Source organism: Lineus longissimus, chromosome 17 (genome assembly GCF_910592395.1).
Source record: "Lineus longissimus chromosome 17, tnLinLong1.2, whole genome shotgun sequence".
NCBI classification, from domain to species: domain Eukaryota; kingdom Metazoa; phylum Nemertea; class Pilidiophora; order Heteronemertea; family Lineidae; genus Lineus; species Lineus longissimus.
This window is the reverse complement of record NC_088324.1, coordinates 11,563,250-11,589,482: the sequence shown is the minus strand read 5'-3', so window position 1 is coordinate 11,589,482 and position 26,233 is coordinate 11,563,250. Positions and strand designations below refer to the sequence as shown.

At 42.1% G+C, this 26,233-nt stretch overlaps 1 protein-coding gene across 4 annotated transcripts; it reads right to left on the bottom strand.

Annotated features, from left to right (window-relative positions):
• Positions 1-9,478: 9,478 nt before the first annotated feature.
• On the bottom strand, positions 9,479-26,204 carry LOC135501321 (G-protein coupled receptor 52-like). Of its 4 annotated transcripts, none has more exons than XM_064793377.1 (2): positions 25,972-26,204; positions 9,479-11,546 (listed from the first exon to the last, which is right to left on the bottom strand). In XM_064793377.1, the coding sequence occupies exon 2, from the start codon at positions 10,663-10,665 to the stop codon at positions 9,691-9,693; it is 975 nt and encodes a 324-aa protein (XP_064649447.1). In that variant the 5' UTR covers positions 10,666-11,546; positions 25,972-26,204; the 3' UTR covers positions 9,479-9,690. The 4 variants fall into 4 exon arrangements, with proteins under 4 accessions (XP_064649447.1, XP_064649448.1, XP_064649446.1 ...); XM_064793378.1 differs by lacking the exon at positions 25,972-26,204 and adding an exon at positions 19,916-20,159; XM_064793376.1 differs by lacking the exon at positions 25,972-26,204 and adding an exon at positions 19,730-19,909.
• Between the last annotated feature and the right edge of the window lie 29 nt (positions 26,205-26,233).

The following is a 26,233-nucleotide window of genomic DNA, read 5'->3' as shown; positions in this document are numbered from 1 at the left end:
AGGCCCATTTTGGCCTATAACTGTGTAGTTAGTGCTCTGTAGTAGTATGTGATTTGAAAAGTTGTAAATCTGGTTATTGGAGTAAAGATTGTACAATGGAATATCCACGGGATACCCTAATCTGAGAGCCAAGAGCCAAGACTCCGTTAAAGAGCCAATTAAGTGCCACCAGATGAGCCAAAAGCCAAAGAAAAGGAATAGGCTTGAATGTATATAATTATTATCTTTGGGAATCCTAAGCCTACAGGTACCCTACTTGATAAAAAATGGATTTATTTTGTAACCGTTTATGACGTCGTAAGACATCGCCGGCTGGATAGCGGTATTGTTAACAGTCTACCATGCCAAGATTTTTTATCATACTGTTGTTACGCCGTCTATACAATACGGCGGGTACAGTGTACATTGAGTCTGCACTTCACACCCTGCTTACTCACACGTGTTTGTCATTCCTGCCGTATCATGTAGCCTTGTGCAAATAGTGCAATCAAAATTGTTTTAAAAAGGCATATTGCGCAAATTTGTGAATTCTTAATTGAAATTTGCCAATTCAAGCAATGAGATAGCGTAGTGATACACTATCACTAGGGCCTACCGGTACTCTGCATATCTGTACTGTAAAAAAACGGTGCTCGCGGCTCTTGGCTCTCAGATTAGGGTGTCCCAATAACCACACCTGGTATTTTATAAGTAACTGCAGCTTAGCTCAGTGGAGTGACCTTTTGTTATCACTTTTAAAAACCTATGCGATTTGCCGCACTGAAGGTCCCTCCAGAGATTGTTGGACTGGGTCCATTGAATGTGACAAAAATATCCAACACCTATTTACAAATGAAGTGAGGGGTCAGCCTTTTGGTGTAACTCCATATAACTGTCTGGTGATTTCGCTCTGGGCTTGTGACATTCTGATCGGTCTGAAATAATCATTACCGCCCATCCCTCAATTTGAGGCCTGTGTCCCGATGGTGGCGTTGAATGGCAAAATCAAAGGGGCATGACGGCGGTTAAACCTGTTGCGAATGGGCAGCATCATTACCAGTTCTGAGATCTGGTGTGGTGTAGGATATCTGGTTACCATTGCACACATCTCCTGAATCTGCGGTGGGTTGGTACCCCACGCTACGTAGGGGGAGGTTGCTGGGTAAGACTTGGTCCACGTGAATGGGTAGTACCTGAAAGATGAGAAGTTGCGAATGGACGCCCTGTGAATATGTCCTTCGACCAGCCAGTGCTAACCCGGTCACTGTCTCCAGGTCACTATGCCTTGGTCAATGAGCGGGCGAAGAACCCAATGGCTCCGTCAGGAGTACATCGTCAACTTCAGCCCGTAGTCAAACCGGTGCACGCACAAATATCTTGGCTGAGAGTGGGGGACGTACTTGCTTCTCATCGGGGTAATACAGTACCACTGTATACAATGACCCCATTTTATTTGGATTTTTATTGAGGAGTGGACGATAATGAGAATTTCAGGCCAGTCCGATTGTCACCAGTTCAGAGGGAGATTACCTGATAGTTATGTGGCATTCCATCAAACGGTTAACTCTTTCACATCCTTTGTAAATTTAAGTGTTGCTTGTTACATGTCGCATTCAATGGCTCATTTGAGGATAGTTTCGGTGATTCTACTTGACCACGAGCAGGCCCATTTTGGCCTATAACTGTGTAGTTAGTGCTCTGTAGTAGTATGTGATTTGAAAAGTTGTAAATCTGGTTATTGGAGTAAAGATTGTACAATGGAATATCCACGGGATACCCTAATCTGAGAGCCAAGAGCCAAGACTCCGTTAAAGAGCCAATTAAGTGCCACCAGATGAGCCAAAAGCCAAAGAAAAGGAATAGGCTTGAATGTATATAATTATTATCTTTGGGAATCCTAAGCCTACAGGTACCCTACTTGATAAAAAATGGATTTATTTTGTAACCGTTTATGACGTCGTAAGACATCGCCGGCTGGATAGCGGTATTGTTAACAGTCTACCATGCCAAGATTTTTTATCGTACTGTTGTTACGCCGTCTATACAATACGGCGGGTACAGTGTACATTGAGTCTGCACTTCACACCCTGCTTACTCACACGTGTTTGTCATTCCTGCCGTATCATGTAGCCTTGTGCAAATAGTGCAATCAAAATTGTTTTAAAAAGGCATATTGCGCAAATTTGTGAATTCTTAATTGAAATTTGCCAAATCAAGCAATGAGATAGCGTAGTGATGCACTATCACTAGGGCCTACCGGTACTCTGCATATCTGTACTGTAAAAAAACGGTGCTCGCGGCTCTTGGCTCTCAGATTAGGGTGTCCCAATAACCACACCTGGTATTTTATAAGTAACTGCAGCTTAGCTCAGTGGAGTGACCTTTTGTTATCACTTTTAAAAACCTATGCGATTTGCCGCACTGAAGGTCCCTCCAGAGATTGTTGGACTGGGTCCATTGAATGTGACAAAAATATCCAACACCTATTTACAAATGAAGTGAGGGGTCAGCCTTTTGGTGTAACTCCATATAACTGTCTGGTGATTTCGCTCTGGGCTTGTGACATTCTGATCGGTCTGAAATAATCATTACCGCCCATCCCTCAATTTGAGGCCTGTGTCCCGATGGTGGCGTTGAATGGCAAAATCAAAGGGGCATGACGGCGGTTAAACCTGTTGCGAATGGGCAGCATCATTACCAGTTCTGAGATCTGGTGTGGTGTAGGATATCTGGTTACCATTGCACACATCTCCTGAATCTGCGGTGGGTTGGTACCCCACGCTACGTAGGGGGAGGTTGCTGGGTAAGACTTGGTCCACGTGAATGGGTAGTACCTGAAAGATGAGAAGTTGCGAATGGACGCCCTGTGAATATGTCCTTCGACCAGCCAGTGCTAACCCGGTCACTGTCTCCAGGTCACCATGCCTCGGTCAATGAGCGGGCGAAGAACCCAATGGCTCCGTCAGGAGTACATCGTCAACTTCAGCCCGTAGTCAAACCGGTGCACGCACAAATATCTTGGCTGAGAGTGGGGGACGTACTTGCTTCTCATCGGGGTAATACAGTACCACTGTATACAATGACCCCATTTTATTTGGATTTTTATTGAGGAGTGGACGATAATGAGAATTTCAGGCCAGTCCGATTGTCACCAGTTCAGAGGGAGATTACCTGATAGTTATGTGGCATTCCATCAAACGGTTAACTCTTTCACATCCTTTGTAAATTTAAGTGTTGCTTGTTACATGTCGCATTCAATGGCTCATTTGAGGATAGTTTCGGTGATTCTACTTGACCACGAGCAGGCCCATTTTGGCCTATAACTGTGTAGTTAGTGCTCTGTAGTAGTATGTGATTTGAAAAGTTGTAAATCTGGTTATTGGAGTAAAGATTGTACAATGGAATATCCACGGGATACCCTAATCTGAGAGCCAAGAGCCAAGACTCCGTTAAAGAGCCAATTAAGTGCCACCAGATGAGCCAAAAGCCAAAGAAAAGGAATAGGCTTGAATGTATATAATTATTATCTTTGGGAATCCTAAGCCTACAGGTACCCTACTTGATAAAAAATGGATTTATTTTGTAACCGTTTATGACGTCGTAAGACATCGCCGGCTGGATAGCGGTATTGTTAACAGTCTACCATGCCAAGATTTTTTATCGTACTGTTGTTACGCCGTCTATACAATACGGCGGGTACAGTGTACATTGAGTCTGCACTTCACACCCTGCTTACTCACACGTGTTTGTCATTCCTGCCGTATCATGTAGCCTTGTGCAAATAGTGCAATCAAAATTGTTTTAAAAAGGCATATTGCGCAAATTTGTGAATTCTTAATTGAAATTTGCCAATTCAAGCAATGAGATAGCGTAGTGATGCACTATCACTAGGGCCTACCGGTACTCTGCATATCTGTACTGTAAAAAAACGGTGCTCGCGGCTCTTGGCTCTCAGATTAGGGTGTCCCAATAACCACACCTGGTATTTTATAAGTAACTGCAGCTTAGCTCAGTGGAGTGACCTTTTGTTATCACTTTTAAAAACCTATGCGATTTGCCGCACTGAAGGTCCCTCCAGAGATTGTTGGACTGGGTCCATTGAATGTGACAAAAATATCCAACACCTATTTACAAATGAAGTGAGGGGTCAGCCTTTTGGTGTAACTCCATATAACTGTCTGGTGATTTCGCTCTGGGCTTGTGACATTCTGATCGGTCTGAAATAATCATTACCGCCCATCCCTCAATTTGAGGCCTGTGTCCCGATGGTGGCGTTGAATGGCAAAATCAAAGGGGCATGACGGCGGTTAAACCTGTTGCGAATGGGCAGCATCATTACCAGTTCTGAGATCTGGTGTGGTGTAGGATATCTGGTTACCATTGCACACATCTCCTGAATCTGCGGTGGGTTGGTACCCCACGCTACGTAGGGGGAGGTTGCTGGGTAAGACTTGGTCCACGTGAATGGGTAGTACCTGAAAGATGAGAAGTTGCGAATGGACGCCCTGTGAATATGTCCTTCGACCAGCCAGTGCTAACCCGGTCACTGTCTCCAGGTCACCATGCCTCGGTCAATGAGCGGGCGAAGAACCCAATGGCTCCGTCAGGAGTACATCGTCAACTTCAGCCCGTAGTCAAACCGGTGCACGCACAAATATCTTGGCTGAGAGTGGGGGACGTACTTGCTTCTCATCGGGGTAATACAGTACCACTGTATACAATGACCCCATTTTATTTGGATTTTTATTGAGGAGTGGACGATAATGAGAATTTCAGGCCAGTCCGATTGTCACCAGTTCAGAGGGAGATTACCTGATAGTTATGTGGCATTCCATCAAACGGTTAACTCTTTCACATCCTTTGTAAATTTAAGTGTTGCTTGTTACATGTCGCATTCAATGGCTCATTTGAGGATAGTTTCGGTGATTCTACTTGACCACGAGCAGGCCCATTTTGGCCTATAACTGTGTAGTTAGTGCTCTGTAGTAGTATGTGATTTGAAAAGTTGTAAATCTGGTTATTGGAGTAAAGATTGTACAATGGAATATCCACGGGATACCCTAATCTGAGAGCCAAGAGCCAAGACTCCGTTAAAGAGCCAATTAAGTGCCACCAGATGAGCCAAAAGCCAAAGAAAAGGAATAGGCTTGAATGTATATAATTATTATCTTTGGGAATCCTAAGCCTACAGGTACCCTACTTGATAAAAAATGGATTTATTTTGTAACCGTTTATGACGTCGTAAGACATCGCCGGCTGGATAGCGGTATTGTTAACAGTCTACCATGCCAAGATTTTTTATCGTACTGTTGTTACGCCGTCTATACAATACGGCGGGTACAGTGTACATTGAGTCTGCACTTCACACCCTGCTTACTCACACGTGTTTGTCATTCCTGCCGTATCATGTAGCCTTGTGCAAATAGTGCAATCAAAATTGTTTTAAAAAGGCATATTGCGCAAATTTGTGAATTCTTAATTGAAATTTGCCAATTCAAGCAATGAGATAGCGTAGTGATGCACTATCACTAGGGCCTACCGGTACTCTGCATATCTGTACTGTAAAAAAACGGTGCTCGCGGCTCTTGGCTCTCAGATTAGGGTGTCCCAATAACCACACCTGGTATTTTATAAGTAACTGCAGCTTAGCTCAGTGGAGTGACCTTTTGTTATCACTTTTAAAAACCTATGCGATTTGCCGCACTGAAGGTCCCTCCAGAGATTGTTGGACTGGGTCCATTGAATGTGACAAAAATATCCAACACCTATTTACAAATGAAGTGAGGGGTCAGCCTTTTGGTGTAACTCCATATAACTGTCTGGTGATTTCGCTCTGGGCTTGTGACATTCTGATCGGTCTGAAATAATCATTACCGCCCATCCCTCAATTTGAGGCCTGTGTCCCGATGGTGGCGTTGAATGGCAAAATCAAAGGGGCATGACGGCGGTTAAACCTGTTGCGAATGGGCAGCATCATTACCAGTTCTGAGATCTGGTGTGGTGTAGGATATCTGGTTACCATTGCACACATCTCCTGAATCTGCGGTGGGTTGGTACCCCACGCTACGTAGGGGGAGGTTGCTGGGTAAGACTTGGTCCACGTGAATGGGTAGTACCTGAAAGATGAGAAGTTGCGAATGGACGCCCTGTGAATATGTCCTTCGACCAGCCAGTGCTAACCCGGTCACTGTCTCCAGGTCACCATGCCTCGGTCAATGAGCGGGCGAAGAACCCAATGGCTCCGTCAGGAGTACATCGTCAACTTCAGCCCGTAGTCAAACTGGTGCACGCACAAATATCTTGGCTGAGAGTGGGGGACGTACTTGCTTCTCATCGGGGTAATACAGTACCACTGTATACAATGACCCCATTTTATTTGGATTTTTATTGAGGAGTGGACGATAATGAGAATTTCAGGCCAGTCCGATTGTTACCAGTTCAGAGGGAGATTACCTGATAGTTATGTGGCATTCCATCAAACGGTTAACTCTTTCACATCCTTTGTAAATTTAAGTGTTGCTTGTTACATGTCGCATTCAATGGCTCATTTGAGGATAGTTTCTGTGATTCTACTTGACCATGAGCGGGCCCATTTTGACCTATAACTGTGTAGTTTGTGCTCTGTAGTAGTATGTGATTTGAAAAGTTGTAAATCTGGTTTTTGGCGTAAAGATTGTACATTGGAACTAGTCTCATTTTGTTTGTCACTGTAGTTTAAGGTATTTCAGTTTGAAAAAGCCATCATGATCAACTGCATTTGCATTGATCCCTCAAAAAATTGTTGGACTGGCTCAACTAGATGTAACAAAAATATCCAACACCTGGTATTCTAGTTACTGTAGCTTGGCTAGAGTAGTGACCTTTTTGTTTTCACTTTTAAAAACCTATGCGATTTGCCGCACTGAACCCTCCAGAGAGTGTTGGACTAGGTCCATCAAATGCGACAAAGATATCCAACATCTATTTACAAATAAAGTGAGGGGGCAGCCTTTTGGTGTAACTCCATATAACTGTCTGGTATTTCACTCTGAACTTGTGACACTTGGATCGGTCTGAAATTATCATTACCGCCCATCCCTCAGTTTGTAGCCCAATTGGCCCGATGGCGGAGAAATGGCGATGTCATGACAATGGTTAAACCTATTGCGAATGGTCAGCACAACTAACCATTTACCAAAGACCTCACAATACATCAGGCATGCATCTGGGATCGGGCAGAAGGAGAGAAGAGTTTCCATGATTGAGTTTTACCACAAGCAGGCCCATTTAGCATACAACTGCAGTTTCAGTGCTGTATGTGATCTGAAAAGTTGTGCACTGTTTATGTTTGTCGAATAAAAAGTATACAATTGTACCAACGGTGCCATTTTGATTGCTTTATGGTATTGCATTACACTATGGGCAATGATGGGATTCAGTGGAGGAGCTGCAAAAATGATTTGAATAGGCAGAAAAATAAATCAATTTATTAACAACTCTAATAAATTCAAACTACAGTGGCTCTGAAGTTGGGCCTGATTGGTCTCTGGTTGCATGGCTGACACAATGTCCCAACCTGTCATTAGTGCCCTTTAAACTGATGTAGATTAGTATTAGCTTTGAGCATCTACACAGAGACATGTCAGTGAAGACTGAAGCCCCTATACGGCCAAGAACTGGTGCAACCAAAAAGACAACATTACGTGTGTACCATCATTGACGGCCGCAACAGCTCCTGGCCGTTTTACAGTCGGCCACGAGTGATCCGCACAACCACCAAGGACAAGAACATGTCCCTGCTGTCACGCCAACCGCATGCTGTTTTGCACGGCCAATGACCACATGACATATACATTTTGCAGTAACATAAATACTGCGCCATAGGGGTGGTGGTGTGGTTACTACGACAAAAAAAACGGTCCCGTTATAGTCACAGAACAGTAGAAATTGTCAAACCAGTGATCTGTTCCGCCCGATCAAGATTTTTTTTTTTGGGGGGGGGGGGACACTGCCACAAAGGAGGCACACTGACAAGTCTTCCACCAACCCAAATCCAGCACCAGCTGACATGACTTGTCGTTGCTTGGTGGTCTTGTCGTCTTGTTTGAGAGGTAGCCCAGCTTCTACTTCAAGTCCATTGTCATAATTAACCGCCTCCTTCTAAAAGAAGGCGAAAAAACGCCTTTTTTTCCACAGGCACAATGGATATGTGTTTGATTACAGCCGAAGTATAGTGCAAAGGCACATTACCCCCCCCCCCCCCCCGCATCAAGTCTATAAAATATAAAGCCTATAAGGAACCCCCAGGGATGGTCAACACTGGGGCACTAGTAGTGCTATCTAGCGGAGAAAGATGGAATTGAAAGTTTTAATCGAAGATTTCAGTTTAATTTTTTTCCGCGAGACAGCGCCACTGGCGCCTACGCAAATTGGACACTGGTTTTGATGTATTTGGGGATTATCCGCGCTTCAAAAGAAAGGGAATTAGATAGCAATGATGTCTTGTTTAAGCTGTCAAAACAGTTCAAGCACAGCCAGAAGCCATCTTCTAACACATTTGAGTAGATGCCACCGTGAAGGAGGACGATTCTCTGAAGATGACGATGGACGAGATTTTTGAAAGTTGCAGGCTCAGTAGGGGATTGCTCATTCTATGATCAGGTTTTTGACACTCCTACCTCGTTTTAAATATCAAGAGGCGGAGTATGTTTAAAACCACTGGTTATGTCAGGATGGGGTTTGCTTGGTTTACCGCACTGCAGGTGGAAGAAAACAGCAGTCAAGTTGGTGCGTCAGAGCTAGGTTGTGACAATGTCTCCATGTCGGGCCCTAGGTTCGAAGACCTTTTTTTATCGTATTTCTGAGTCATCTTAACCGTAACAAGGCTGGTGCGAAATAGCTAGTTTGCGACAGTATACATGTTTGGAAGGCCGTCTTTTCTAATATCCTGTATAGCAGAGCAGATACAAGTATCTTACTGGTGTCAGGGACTGAGATAAGCAGTGGCAATGCCTCGATTTTGGGTCATTACTTACACAGCCTTTAGATCAACCCCAACCCCAATTAAGCCCCTCAAGTAAATAGTATACTTTCTCATGCGTTTTGATATTTTGTCTCTTGATCTTGATGGATAGAAATGGCATTCCTTTTCCACGTATTTACCCAGATACCCGCCGTTTTCTTGCCGATTTTACAGTAGTAGCGTGCCAGCTAGACCCTGTTCTATAAAACGCGGGAGATTGGTAGTCTTGCATCCATGTCGTAACTCCGAAATAGGGAGCTTCCGCATCGTTCACGAACTACGGTTACGTACACAAGGATTTCGTCTTTGAATATCTTAATCCGTGTGTGATGCGGACCCTCACTATCATCAGATCAGCTCGCCCTATCTCTTTTGCTATCATCGATGATGGACCCCACCTGAATAGCCCTAAACGAAATGGGTACGCATAGTCTACCTAGAATGAAAGAATGGGAAAGGGCGGGCGTTGAGGGGAACAAATAATTATGCGTTATCCGAATAACCTTTATTTTGTTGAATTGACAACTGGTGACAAAGATAAACATTGGATGTGAATCCAAAACATCTCGACGCAATACTGTTAGTGAATATCCAGCGCCTCTCGAGTGAAGAGTTCGGTGGGTTCTGCGGAGAATCAAGGAAGTTATATAAAACTTCTTTGGGAGATTAAACGAGCCTATACTTAATCAATGGCGCTATCTTTGCTTTTGTCAGCACTTGCTGCATGTACACTGTACCCTAGTCCTGGCGAACATTGAGCGAAGTCCGCAACGAAAGTCCGAACACATGGCCACATAAACACCAAATTTCCACAACGAATTCCCTAACGCTATCCATAGAAAATAGAAATGTAACTCCTTTGGAGATACGATGCGTAAGTTCACTATTTGGTCCAGCTGTAAAATGCACCATGGGACCCATGATAAGAAAAAGATTAGTCCTATCACAAAATTAACGGAGTAGTATCTGGGGCGAGCAGAGTCCGCCACGGAACTTGATGATTTTTCAAAAACTTCTTTCTTCGCTTGGTAATGCTTGGTAAAAATGTATGAGTTTGCGAACATTAAGCCTACTGTTGGTGGGAGTGTCACTACTATTCCTGATGTGATGAAATATGCCCTTTGGAGGTTCCAGTCTATGAGACAGATGTATCCTTCTCTGTAATATTCCGCGCGCGCCACCCCGAAAAGTGGCGGACAGCAGAAGCTGAGCGAAGTTATCCAACAAAACATTATCCAACAGGCGCATCGCACTGGCGACAGCAATGCCGAGTGTCTGTCTGGTTTTCGAATGGCGACATAATGGTCCATGCTGATTAGCATCATGGAATATACGGACGCGAGCAACAATATTGCCATGACGTATGCAGTTATGTGGCAGACGTATTCCCCAAACACCCAGCGGTCAAAGATGGAGGACACGAATGCAAATGGCGTCACGAGAGCGCCCATCAGGAGATCAGATATGGTCATGGAACAGAAAAAATACTTGTTGACACATTTCAAACCGTGGGATCGAAACAGAATGAGCAAAATCAGCGCGTTGGTAAAGAGGATGAGGATTGTCAACACAAATGTTATGACGCATTCCATTCGGGAACGGGAAGAGTCGCCATCTTGCAAACTTGCAGACGACATTGTTGACATTTTGATGGTTGTGGCGTTCGGAGCAAGGCTAATTCCCATTGTGTTGCGAAATCCGTGGTGGAAATTGGATGATCCCCGATTTCGACTCTTGTCGATGAAATGCTAACTTCCTTCTTACTTTGCCTTGAGCAATTTCTGTGACGATCATCCCAAAATGGCCGCGATGACCGCCATCTTTGATAACACTTTGAATTGAATATTCAACTATCACGCGATCCCACTAATTTGCCAGTTTATGTACTTTCTCTGAATTATTCATCAAAGTGTCGCCTTGATTATCACTCGTAGAGCTGAATGACCACACACTAAATAACCGCAGAAATGTCACCATTGGCTATCAGCACAGCATTTCGTCAAGATCAACACGAGCAGGCAGCAACTTATTCCATAGACAAGACACCCAGAAACAACCCGCAAATGCATCACGACATATATTCCAAGCGCATGATTATCTGAATACAGATTTGACCTTTGAAGGACACAGTATCTCATAAAAGATGTCGTTTTTTTCAAATGATCACAGCTTCATGTCGTCAACGCTGAAGAAGAAGCAGGCGGTAACTTATTCAAAACCAGCAGCTTCTCTTGATGAATTGAATTCCTTGTGCTTCAAATCCGAATATCACACAATATCTCACAAGATACTGTCGCCCTGCTGAAATGGTCACAGTTTCTTTGATCCGCTAATTCATTATTCCATTAATGATATCGTTGACAAAGACCCTTCCCGTCTTTTTCGTCGCATCCCTGAATGAAAGACACCGACGGTTGCACATTGAATATGGTACAATCTGAATGGAAAAGCTGATATTTCATTTACACGCAGCAGACACTTTATGATGTACTTTCTCCGTAGTGGACCGTCTCGTCTCTTCTTTAACGTCACCTTTCATCAGTCAGGAGGATACACTGGAGTGTTTCTGAAAAAACAGGAATAAATACTTCATGAAAACTGGTTGCTATGAGAAATGGTGACAGTTTGTTGATTTGAGTGGGCGAGAGGTGCGGGATACGTTTCACCACACTCCTGCTAATGGTTCAGGGATGTAGTTGTACATGTACAAAAGGTGTACATGTAAAATCAAATGGAAAATCAAATCACATGGAAATCAAAAACATATTGCGATACCAGTTGGACTCTCGTCCATATCGGGTCTAACGTATCTGACATTTGATTCGGACAACAACAAGGCTGCACAACATGCTTTCGCGAGGTGAAAAGGTTGATAGCATCCAATGTGTTAATACCGGGAACGAGGCTGTTTACTGAAAGGAAAGGTGACATTTTGATTGGTCCCTTGGCAATACTACGTGATATTTTGATTGGTCCCCTGGCAATACTAACGTTATAGGTCTGCAGGCAAATGATGTAAAGTCATGCGATAAATCATGTAGAGATCTAATATATTGACAAGAGATGAATAAGGGAAAATTATCTTGAAACCAATTAGGTTATGTTTCGACTAGAGTCTGTCAGATCTCCCCTCCCTCAGCATGAAAATTTTGTATTTGTTTGACTTTACTGCCAAGTTGGTATAGAAAGAATTCATAACTCCCCGGACATTCCATCCCAGGACATTTCAAACTTCTTCACCGGAAATTGATCTTCGGTCTCGGAACAAGACGATCGAAGCGTTTCAGATTTTAAACCAATAACACTCGATAAATAATTGATTGCGTCAATAGCTGTCAAGTTATCATGTTACAAGACTCCAAGATCGTTAACTTTTGATATTCGCGTGGTATATACATGTATGAACGATCAACACTCGTCCATTCACGGTTTTTATAAAAAATCGATCACCACAGCTAAACAATTATAATCTAGCGATCCACGTGATTGTACTAATTATATCTGGTATGATATATTAAAGTATTATATCCAGCCAACGCCCTGCGCTGTCGACATGACACGATAGAACTTTCTAATTAATTGCACTCTATTGAGAAAATGATGACGCCTTCAGTTTGGCAATCGTCAACTAACACCATTACCCCATTTTTCGCCTACCTCGCTGTTAAAATAATGCAGGCCCAATACACGGTCTATACATGTATTGATAACCTAATTGATAACATCGACCCCACGAACCTGCTTCCATGGGGGTCGAAGAGCAAATAAACGTATGTACATTATGTACACCACGTCCTGACAGCTGAAACATGAAATGAGATCTTCAGCTAACTATCAACAATTAAAACAAATGGGAGTTTAGTGTTCTGTTTTCCCTCCATCCACAATGGGATAACTTGCCTTCGGTTACACCTGTAAATGCTCAAGTTAGTTTGTATTCTCACCTCCAAGTCAGTAGTATTACGCACATGCCTCATATAGAATATATGGCTGCATGACCACGGCTATGGGGCTTCGTGGCTATATTCTCCCTTTCAAGAAAGCAGCAATAGTTCTAACGATTAAGCATCATACCACGCGAAGTCTTCTACTGAGTGTTCTCATCATACCAGTCGATAGACATGATAGCATCATAATAATGCTTGTAATTGCTTTGTTGTTGTTATTATCTCTGATATATCGGAGTTATATCGATTTATCCCGGCGGCTAATATCAGTCACCGTCAGCTGTATCACGAAGCAGAAATTACCTGAACAGGTGTACTTATCATCAGATCATGCGTTCACTTGAAGGGGTCTGTGCAAAACACTCCGTATCCATTTTGGCCACTTTTTGAAAACCCGATGGAAGTGGAATTTAAGGAATTTATTTGAAAGTGAATGAGACATTAGGACGCCTGTAACACAGTATTACAAACGCTAGTAGAACAAAAATAACAGAATGATAAACTCCTGCCAAGGCATGATCAGAAATGCTAAAATCTGTGTTTGTTGAGATATGGTATGAGTTAGGTGTTTATTATTTACTAATGTATATATGCGTTCGAGTGCACATGCTGTGTAAGTTTTCAAAACAGTACAGGTACATCTTCCGGAATGCCCTTTTAAAGGTCATTGGCAACGGCAGTAGCGTGGCGCATGTATGTGCGCTTGTTACAGGAAATTGACCTCCGCCTCCAACGACTTGAAAAAGCTGGATGATAACAGAAAAAATGCAGGTGGTTTGAGCCATACTCTTAAAAGCTAAACATCTGTCTGAGATGTACATCTGCTGTTTTTGTGAGTTCAAAACCTAAGTAAACCCCAATTAGTTGGTTTACTGCACGTGATGACACGTGAAACAGCTGAACGCTCAGTTTCGTCTCTAATAGACCGTTTGCAGTTAGGTCAGGAATTTGTTTCTAAGTTCCACCAAGCCACATATCTGATAAGGTCTTCTACTCCCAGACTTTTTTCTTTAATCTTATCAAAAGTAACATTTCATCCTGAGAATCGGGTCATTTTTGGTAGATACGGCCGGCATGCTGGGTATATCGAGGAAGCATGGCGGAATTCGACTACATACATTATATAGCCACTGGACTCGACGCTGAACTTGAAAGCAAGGTGTGGGGTGGGGGTGGTGGCGGAGGGATGGCTAGATAATATACCTTGACTTGGGAATGCTAACTTTGTGACTGCTACACAATTAGGAATATTTAGACCCTTCATTCAATCATTACAGAGCGGAGCGAAGGGTCGAAGTTACCTGGACAAGAGAATATCGATCGCAGAGGAAGTGAATGGTAAATCACATGGTTAGTCTGGAAATAACACTCAACCGATGCATAAATCAAGTTGTCAAATCTGGGTATGATCCACTTAAAAACCGGAAGTTTATCTTTGGTTACCAAAGCAACCCAATTACCGTCTGCGAACCAGGGGTGCGCAGCAACGACGAGTAATGATATTAATTTTGATTTCTAGATGTCAGGAATAATGACCAAGCTGGTCTTTATTAGAAAATCCGAATGAAAAAGCAAGAGATTTTCTCGGTGAAAACAGGATGAGAAAAACCCTCCAGCTGACATCGCATCAAATTCTGCAAGTTCCTTATAATGCAACCACCAATGAGGTTGTAAGATTCTTTAAATCTAACGTCTCCATCTCATTCAAAACAGGTATCATTTCTTAACATAGGAGAAAGTCAGACCAATTCAGTACGGTAGGTATGAAATCAAACGAGGTCTTTTTTATCAAACTGATATTCCTGAGAGCATTCTTGTAAATACTTTTGTTATTAGGTTTAATGTACTTCCGAATGGAATAGTTTTATTCAATTGAATCTGTTTTCGTCACTAGTTTCTTCATTAAATGAACTTTCGTGGGAAAAATCATCCACGAAGTTGCACCAGGTAGGTATATAAGAGTAATTGAAAAGCCATCCATGACAAACACCGAACAGGTGAGCGAGAACTACAACTAAATACCGCGCTAAGTTGATTTGGACGCTTTTTAAGAAAATAACATTTTACAAGTTGCTGGATATTTGTACAGCGTAAATAGAAACAGGTGCTCGAATAATGATAGTTTTTAGGATTTTTTTGTGGAAATAGACAGGTGAGGTAGGGAAAGCGTTGTAAAGTACATGTATATCTGTTTGCCACCGGCAGTCCACGGGGCGCGATGATTCAGTATGAGGGAGCCGTTATAATTCTGCTAATCAATTCAGTTTATATTCGACCACCATGATACACCACCCACAGAACTTCAAAATAATAATGAAGGCATCATTACTGTGAGTTTGATTGGTGACCAATGAAACCTGTTTGGGTGCAGAAGTGTCACAACATTTTAATTGCTATTCAATAACTAATGCAGGTATCGGTAATGAAATCAGACCTGAAACAATGATGGGAAGGGGAAGAGAATGATCGAATCTCAATCTCTCCATATCCTTACATGATATAAGAACGCACAACATGTAGAAGCTTCTTATGGGGGCTAGTGCTGGGAAGGAGCACGTTCAGTGAAAAGAGAAACGCGCACTTTCACTGTGATATCAGTTACGCTATCACGGCAACGGTGACGAACACCAGAACACCAAACATAATGAACTACACTTTCTGGAGATTGATAACGGTGATGATATTGCCAATTACATGTTCTTCACAATCGAAACTTTCGACTAGGAAAGATTTGCGTTGTATCAACAATATCCTGTGGTAAACAGAAGTGAAATTCTGAGAAAATGAGCAAGAGGGACATTTCGTAAACATACTCCACAAAGCCCATCACCTCCAACTGCAGTGCTCTGAATCAACGAGGAGAGTACCCTTGCAGATATAAAAGCTGCTGATGGATAAAGATCTAACACACTCGAAACAAAAAAGCAATTTTCACCTTATTGTGTATGTATCCTGATGTATTACGAGAAATCACCGATAGTCCTCCACAAGAAGAACGAAGTAAACACGCGTTTCCTTCGACGATAATGCACATCTGATGACTGCGCCCCTCAAACTCTCGCAATGTCTGACAAACAGCACGTTGCCTAGCAACTGGAGCCATGATATCATCAGATTCCGATGAAATCGATGAAGAAGGATGGGAGGGGGGGGAGGACAACTTGCAACAGGTCGACTGATAGTCCTGGGGTTAACCAAGAGCATAATTTGTCCCCAAAGTGTTGTCACGAATTCAAAAACTGAGCCCATTTTAGATTTGGCCCACGGCCTCCTACAATATCTACATTTCTATAGTTTCTTAATAATTCAGATTATCTCCGTCACTTACCGTCTACGACATTCATTGCATCTCAAATATGTCAACATGACGATAGCGGGCCAGGAAGAGCTATAAAATGTCATGTCGTCTGGTAATCATCGTCTATACGTGTACAGGCAGATTAATCGTTCCATCAGACTCAGTGTGGGAAACCACACCAACTAACCCTGAACCTCGAATAGCAATCATTGCAACTGCACACAGGCAAAGTCACCCCTTTAGAAAGTCAAATCGCTAGTAACTCATGGTAACCATGTTGATTTGCATCTCTGGGCTGACCATTATTCAAGCAATGACGAGTAGATACTTATCTCGCTACAGGGTGTATATATCTTTCTCGGATTAGGAAATCAGGACCGAGACCAATGAAGTTCCATTTGCAGACTCAGGTTTTTGATACTCTTACGCATATACAAATAAAATATCGAGAGACGGAGTAAACCGCTAGTGCCATGATGATGAGGTTTATGAAATACACTCGAGCTCACAACTCTGTGCAAATGAATGAGTCGATCCGCGACTGCATGCCTCTACAATTCAGTACGCCAATCGAAAAAAGCTTCGATGATTTTTGACATTTAATAGCGAATGTGCTTCTCAACAACAAGGCGACCTTAACAATGTATTTGAGTTTCGACCCATCGAGGAAATTACTGTTTATTTTCAATAACCACTTTCTCCTCAAGTTAGGTCGTAAGAACCATGTGCGGGGTTGTCATGGACACGAAAGAATTGGTGAATAATTTAGCAAATTTCCCTCTCTAATTTAAGTAAATACTAATTTAAGTCAATTTGATTCGCGTTTCCGCAAAAATCCGTGCGTGTGCCGATATCCGGTTTAAAAAGTACTTTTCTGTTACCTCTCATTGAAGACAGAGCTAAAAATCATGAACACCATGTGAAAAATCACATAACGGCAATGTTTTTCCTGTGCAGAAAACCAGATTGCAATACTGATATGGTATCAAAACATCAATGTGTAACCAAGTATGACTTTTTTTCAGTCAGTAATTGCAATTTGTAGTGTCAATTTGACATTTTGTGGTACGAGCTATGACAACCTTTTTATTTTGTTGCGCTTATCGTCGCGTTAATTGACATTGCACGAATACTAGAGGTAATAAGTTCACTGGCATTGTGTGTGACAAATGAAGAGATGTTGACCTTTGAAGGGAGTCAATAATCAGGAGCCATCACGTGGGTCAGATTAAGCTGCACGAAGTTGCCGTTAGAGGTATTTGCTTTCTCACAGTACATCGTGAGTAGTAGGGCATGAAACTAGGGCCAACGCTAAATAGGTCAACTGTAGACAGGAGTAAACTACATACTACTATCGTGCACCAGCACATATTTATCACTGAATCAAACACTACTGGGTCCCCACTGTATCACCTGTATACAACGACGAAACACCTTTACTTTTAATCAGTCTGACTTGAAATGAATGAAAAAAAGAACCTTTGAGTTCGTGGGAATCGCCAAAGATGAATTCGCCGCACAGCCTAATTTTCATGGAATTGAAAAATCAGAATTCTCCACTGGTTTTGGATTTCGCTGTTCCGCCACGCTTTGAGCAGTGTTGTAAGGTTTCCATAGCGACCAATTATTGATGTAAATGCGGTAAATGGAAAAAATGAAAGGATAAATTGGACTAAATGATCGTAAAGTCCGTTCTGGGAGACACCAGTAAAATCAGTGCGTTTCATAGGTCTGTAATCGAGCGCTGGTGCCTGGTGCAACACTAAGAGGAATTACGCCCCGCCAAAAAGGCAACGTGGCTTTGTCTCTTGGCGGGACATGATTCGTCTCGTGGTGTCTCTCTCCATCCTTCCGTGGAAGAAGATAATCTTTGCTTGCTGTTACGTACGCTTGATTCCAAGACAGCTCCTGTCGATATCAGATCGACAAATGGGCTTGAGATTCGTATAGCAAGGCTCATTACAAAAGCTAATGAGCGCCAATGTTTCCATTCCGGGTAAGTGGACCGATGGCTAATGGTCGACCAGGGCAGCTAATATGGGGAGAGATTGGCGAAAGCGATCAATCACAAGAGGATCGATAAACGCCGCGATTTTGATCAAGAATCGAATAGAAATCTTTGGTTATAAACGAACTTTAGGCTAAAACGGATTTTCTATCGTCAATATTTGACAATTGTGCTCAGAGATGAGCATTTGCTGAATTTATGATTTTTCGATGATTCTATTTTGAAAAGTCACTGTCCTACTAGAAGCCATTTTTGCCAGAAAAACCAACATATCTCATGTCCATGTCGTCCCTTTAAAGGAACACAAGCACAAATTATATATGTGTTTGATATTAGAATCCCATCAAGCAATCTATCAATCGGTCACGGATCTATGACATCTATGGTATGATTGATATCTTAATAGTCATGAGATATCGACCAATATCTGCAATTGTAAAGATTAAAGGCTTGTTATGATCTTATGAGCAAGCAGCCAACTTTCCAAGTAATCGAAAAACGTTCCGCAGCAATCGCGGATGATGAGACAGAAGGGAGAAATCTCATCGTTCGTAAGGGTTGCGAAACGTGCCTATAGTAATGCTTGGTCCCTTCACCAATGATTAATCACGCTGCTACATACATGTACCATTATCGGGAATCGAATTTAGCAGCAGCACGCTTTTGAGTATCGGGCAGAGCTAGCGGTTTATAGTGCATGGACACGATAGCTCATTTCTTTGTTATCAGGATTTCTAAAAAAATATCAAGCGATGTCCTTTCCCAGCCATCGTAGCCTGTTATTCACAACTTACGCGAGGCCAAAAGCGCAAATATGCATAATTATCAAAGTTCATAATACCACTCAGGTATAATTGGTATCATAACCGTATTTTGATGACGATTGGGTCAATTTATACTTTGTTTGGTAACATTGTTGAGTACAATTGTCATGTGCTACTGTAATGTATGTATGGGCCTTCTCACTTTTTTTGTATAATGTCAGTGACAAAATATTCATCACTTGACCTACATGTATCGTTGTTTTTGTGGTGTTTTTTGTCAGAGGAATAGCAGACCTATTATGTACTGAAGAACAATGAAATGATTGGGTTGCAGAGGATGTGACAAATGCAATGCATTCTAGTGCAGATGGTGAATGATTCACCATATAACGCTGAACAGAGAGGAAAGGCGTACAAAGACATGTTTTTGAACCTTTTTTCCAAAACAGCGACTGACGTCTGTAATCAGCGATATAAGAATGTGAAGGGCGTATGGCTGTGGCAGAGTTTCTGAGCGAAGAATTCAGACCAGAAGGGCACTACATGTTATTATACGTTGCAGGCGTATTGGCGATACTTGCGGTATCATTAGGTTACGACTCAGTGTAAAGACCCACCTGAATAACTTAAAGAAACATTCCTAGGCCTCAATCACGTTCTGAGATCTATGCGATACATAACCACAACAATTTATATGTATGTTCCGTTACAACGGAAAATAAAACGTCTTACCCACGAAAGCTTCTGATTCCAAGGTAACCCTCTAGCTGACAACTCCAAACAAGAACTTCATTCCGCCTGCAATCCAGTTATCACCGATATGTGGAATAACACTTTGACCTTCCGACAGTTAGCCTTATCATAGATGGTTATTCCCTCATCAGTATATCAAACACATAATAAATGATGTTGTCTTACTTATCTTCCTCCCTGTTTTTGTCCGACAGGCTAGATGTTCTGTGTTCGTATTTGTCTGTGAAACTGCTGCAATACAGTGCTACAACTTTCAGTACATTAAGCCTATACGTATGACACACCTAAAACTGAAAGGTACTCTACAATCATAGTCAATGATTACTCCATGATTTGCAAATTACTGGTACAAAATCAAACACTCCGAGCTGGTGGTACACAGGCTTCTTGCAATACTCTCTGATTCGCTGGAGAACGCCGCTCCTTCAAATAATTTGCTCTATACACCATCAGCTGACACCTTTGTGATTGTGATTGATTTCGGATTCACTGCGCAGTGGAGCTGCATAGAGAAACAAGGAAAAATATGGATTTTACTAAGCTATCAATGGTTGATATTTGCTTTTTGACCAGACGGGGCTTTGCATGAAACCCCCGCAGGGTAACGCCCACTTCCCTTGCTGGAGTCAAAGTGCACTGCGCTTTTTGAGGCTACATATAATTAGGACGATGTTTGAGTCCGCCAAAAAGTGTAAAATAGGCTCAGATATTTTCTGAATATGAACCTCGCCAACAATATCCTCACCAAAAACTTTGGTGAAGATATACTCTCTTGCTCACCCAGTCGCACGATCCAAATACTATCCGTTTTATCGACACGCAAGTTTATATGATATTATGACAATATATGAAGGTCGTACAAAAATGTATTTGTATACATACTATATATCAAGCTCGTTTTCGCGGCCGATACCTAATTACATCTAGTTGACCAAGTCATTATCATAGTAATTCAATGTTAAGATGGTTAATGAAAGCCACCCACTGAATATTATACATGTACTTCTGCTACGCGAATAAGTCAAAAATGGATGGAACCCCGGCCATTGCAAACATCTGGGGTTCCTGTCCCAATCAAGGCACCTTTTTTTCTGTACGTTTTCCATTCTTTCTTTATATATGAGCCAGTAATTTTAGTATCTTTGCAATGTTCGAATGTTTCTAACCGAGCTATAAGCAAACAGCCTTGGCCTAACATCCGTGCCATCTAAATCGGAAGATAGGCTAGCTTGAACCAAATAGACGATGCTATGCCAGTTTCTTATTTTGAAACCAAATATTTGTGCTGTGTATTCAGTTACCAAAACCCTATGGAATCTTATTACAGATACCGTAAGTAAGACATGATAATTCGGCGCATAAGAAAGGTTGGCAACCTGATGCTTTCACCATCTGAAGAATACGGGGGCTATATATACATGAATGTTAAACACAAGATATGGCATCAACCTTAACGTGTACAATAGGGGGCGGTGCAAAGTACAGGAATGACGTCAGGCAAAGAGTCGCGGGAAGGTGATTTCTTGCACGGAAAGAAGTTTAAAAGAAGTAGCATTGGGTCGAATATCGTTGTTGATATCCAATCAAAACACAGCTGGGAGGCCTATCGAACACTCATACACCTGTAAGATTTTATGGGAAATTAATATCAACTCTCAGTGAGTTTTTGGACTTCTATATACTTACTACAACTTTATCTATAATGCAGGCTAGTTTCTGGAGGGACAACTTGGGAATGAAGCTTTTGAAGCTGATAACACTGGAAGTGACGTGAAAAAAGAATCGTCAAAAAACCAATCGTGACGGTGACGAAAAAAAACAAACCTATAACATTTCTTCCTCTTCTTCGTCTTCTTCTTCTTCTTCTCCGTGAGAGTAGGTCTCAATTTGAGCGTAATTTACTCTGTGTTTTCATTGGCCTAGACATGGAAAAGATCAATCAACCGAGATTTCTTAATCTGACATTGAAATGTTCATCGATTTGGCCGAGGAGATAGTCTTATCAGTTGGCGATGCCAGGGAAGAGTAGCTACATGTTTCTTTCGCTACAAATGAGCCGGGAAAATGAGCCATCTGAAGGTCAAGGTCATTAACAGGTGGATTGAGTTGTTACTAAGCGATTTTTCGCTCGGTAAACATCTTGTATAGGTTGGTTTGGCGAACACCGGGTTAAATGTTCACAGCGGATAGTCATTGAGACGGTCTGACGTTTTTTTTCAGCATCCACAACTATGCTCCTCCCCTTTAAAAAAGGTTTTAAAGGTCATGTGAAAAAAATGGTTTAGTTTGCTATCGATATTAAAATCATTACGGTAAAGCCCACGGGTGATGGCTGTCACTCGTGCTTGAGTGACTGACCCGCTGCCAGAATTAATGCCGACAGTTTCTTGGCGCGACCCTCTCTCCTGACAGTTTATATGGATGCTTTCGGACGCACAGGCTGTTTTATTACTGAAAAAGATAAATGTATGACTGCTGATTTATATCACTGTAGTTTGAACTGATTTGAACCCGAACCAGAGCTGCTCGCGTTACCCTGGATGCCTTCGCGGTGTAACACGAACCGCCATTAGCATGGTTAATAAGAGTTATGCTGTATGTAGGGGCTCTAGCATCATATTCTCACTCCAAGTGCTTTTCCTCATTCCTAAAGGCCCGATTCCACTCGAGTATGTCCCCACTGCTTTTTCCACCGCGGCACAAAAAGTTGTAGAACTACCAGTGTAATCCGCGAAGGTGAACGTGGAAACGATCCAGCGAAGCTGCGTCTTGAGGTTGGCTGTACTTGTTCTTCTCTCAAAAGATTCTTATTGACAGTTCTGCAACAACATCAGCCAAATGGTAGTTGGGTTGTATGTCTACTTAAAGAGCAACCCAGAAGACTAAATCTTGCTAACGAGCTATCATTACCGCCTAGGTACACAAGTTAGCGCCTTGGAATGCTCGTTTTAGTTGGGGTGGCATGAGTGCTTTGAAGGTTGGGCATATCTCAAATTTTGGGCGTTGAGGTCTCCAGGATAAAAGCCTACGAATGTGTTAGGCCAAATGTAGCAGTGTAAAATTTCGTCTGCATTGAATAGCCTATCTATTGCTTGAAATGTCAAACGTTCAAGAAAGATATTCAAGCATATGAATCATAATGGCTATTAGAGCCACGAATACTCACATACGCAATTCGCCCAATCCCCACCCTTACAGGTACCGGCGGTACCGTGGTCCCTCAGCTTGAGAAACATCGAAAATATCTTTTCAGTTATGGTGAATGTATATGATCTTCGACACATGCATTATGCATGATATGTGTAAATGAGCAATGAGTACTTGAGTAACACCACATTGCACTGAGAAATGAATTGGCTGACTGGGACTTGGCCTATCGAATCATAAGTCATGCAAGTCCCGTTATCTCAGCCTGCCTTTCGCCATTCTCTCACCACTTCCAACCGCAATCACTTGGAACAGGTGAATTTTATCACCAATAATGATTGCCTGGTTCGTACTTCCAGAACCTTGACTTGAATGTCTATTGTCAGTGATGGTTAAAACTGAGTGTGATCACTCCTGTGGGCCAAGGCCTGTAAACCAAAGGCTCAACCTTCAAGTCAAATCAAGGTTGCTGGCAGCAAAGAAATTCAGATTCACCAAATTAACAATCAAACTTAACCTTGACTGTAATATGCATGGAATCCTCCCAACAAGATCTTGTGTTTGGTGAAAATACAAGCAACACTTCGGGATAAATACATTAGGTGAAGATGTTTCTTAAAATAGAAAACTTCATCCTTTTTAAACGTCGGAATGAAATGTCGATTAACATGCCCTTGATCAAGATTGTTATTCGACCTTATTCTAATGGATGTTAAGCAGGTTTCGCACCTTTACGAACAGCTACGAACGACTTAGTAAGGAAAGGTACCTTATCGACGAAAATTTCCCCGATTCTGCTTACAAATAAGTATTAAAGGTGATTTACATGTTGGAGTGTCGCGTAAATGACTTGGCACATGACTTGACAGACCTTCGTAGTTCGTACTGCGACATTCGTAGGGGTTGCGAAACCTCCCTAATGATGTTGATGAAGACAAGGGGGTCGAGTTTGAAACGCCTTTAGAATAACCTGAAGGAAAGTTGTCCTATTTAGAAGAAGTGTAGGAGTGTCATGTCCTATTTACAACAAAGTCGTGTTGTTCTGAATGAAACAATGCTTTTGTAGGAAAGGAGAAAGATGTATCTGTGGGCCTGTATCAAAAGTGCTGCAGACGATTGTCCGTTTTTGGGACATCTTGCATACAAGTACCAGTAGTCAGAAAACAATAATCATAAAATTTATCTTTGATATACGCTTCGTCTTATTGTTTCTACGTTGTGTATTCCGTCCTATATGTGTTTAATGACACAGTGCTACAAGATACTGAGAAATCCCCCTCCCACCTGCCAAAGAATCCAGTGTGCACTTGTTCTTGAATTCATACCAGCAACTTACAAATGTAACACGTAAACTCTACAAGTTGGGATGATTTCTCAAGAAAACTAGGAGGTAGAACGAGAAGTAATGAGATAAAAGGTTGTATGGTTCTTATTACACTCACATCAAGACTTTCTCAGGAAACCAGTTTGAAAAAGAGGTGAAGTTTCGTGTACGGTACGTGTAGGGTCGGTCTGGAAGCAAACAATAGGTAATACATCAGATGATCAGATGATAAAGATACTAGCTAGCAACTCTTACCTGGGAGCAGGTTTGTTTGATGATGATATTTTGGATACTGACCGCCTTAATCTGTATACGAATCGTTAAAAGCTTTGGCACAACTGGATCAACATTCCCGCATGGTGCAGAAATAATAAGCCAAAATAGGATTCACATGTTAGAAGAACACACATACGACCTCATCATGGTACGCATGATCTTAACCAGTTCTGCAAGTAGGCATCCTTCCGCGTTTTTGAAAAACCATAAAAAAGCTTTTTCAGCCAACATAAATAATGTACGCACCCCGTAGACGAAGTTTTTCAGAATCTCAACTCAATCTCTGTATTTCAAAAGGTCAAGTAACCTTTTTAGACTCACGTTCATCGAGAAACTCTAAAACCTCTTCAGTCGTCTGCTACAGGTTGTTTATTGTGGTTTAGAAATCCTGACTAAGTCAGCTCTTTTGGATCTTCCCGATGGCGATGGCCGGCCAGGAACCTCTGTCTATTCATCGATCAACAGGCACACATTGATATCAAATTATGATGATAGGTTTGTACTTTGCTGCTTATGTACTTCTACGTGGGACCCACCGCCATTTGATATTTGATGGAATCCCCATCGATGGATCTACCATGCAAGGGCCATCATAGAATCTATGATGGGATCCGAGTGTAAAACGTGGTTTGTAATATTCATCATAGATATATCTATCGGCCAATCAATAATGCTATAGTATATACACGTATGTGATGGAAACGTTTGCGTGTGTACCTGGTTAAAGATCCCTTGAGGTCACCCCTCCCCTCTGAGCTGCATACCGAGAACAAGGAGTATATCATTACAACCACTGATCAGATGATACCTAGTTAACGATTACAGAGATACCAGGCTGATAAGCTCGTTTCACAGGCCAGAACCCAAGTTTGGTTTACGCCAGATTTCGCACGAAGCGCGCTTGGTGCCCGTCTAGCTCGGTCAGCTTCATTGGTATTGACTTATGTCGCCGTCACTGGTCAGTCTTGTTTTGACTGACTGCCGCATTGGAAAATTTCTTGAAGATGGGGAGGTTGAATCAATATCAAAAGTCACAGACCCCTTATATTGGTAGCTGGGTCTTCTGGGTTCTGAATACATGTACATGTATTCTACAGTTGCGGCTGATGGTGCAATCGTGATCTGCATGGTATTGCAACTGTTAAGCATCGGGTCGTTAGTTGGAAATTGGAGTTAAGGAGGGTAAGTTGAAAAAATAAATGTTTGAATGATGTTTACATCTACATGTGTCAGGGTTCTGTTGGCCGATAGATTCAGATTGATCGTGATCTTTATATGGTCTTCCAACTGCCCGCACGTTTGTGTCAAATGGTGGCTTTTCAGGGATGACGTATTGGTGAGCATTAACAATATCGTAGCACGCAGTACACAATATGGAGCAGAAAACGATCCGAAAAAAGACCTTGTGCTTGATGATAATGATGATGATGATGATCGATAACGATTTATATATAATAATAAAACTTGGTCCTACCTGCTGTGTTTTAGTTTAAAGTAATCCTCTCCTTTCAAGTTTCTCGTACTGCATCGCAGCTATAGGAAACCTATATATGCACATTGGATGCAGACAGAATCATCACTAAAGTTATTTCGCTCCGATACGCTTAACCTGTTGGAGTGTCGATGCGAACCGCGAGGGCGCGTCTTCATCTCGTCTCACCATCGGAAAAAACATCATACCTTTTAAGAAGCTGCCAAATCGATAGGAGACTAAAGTCCAGAGGCCTTAAACTGTG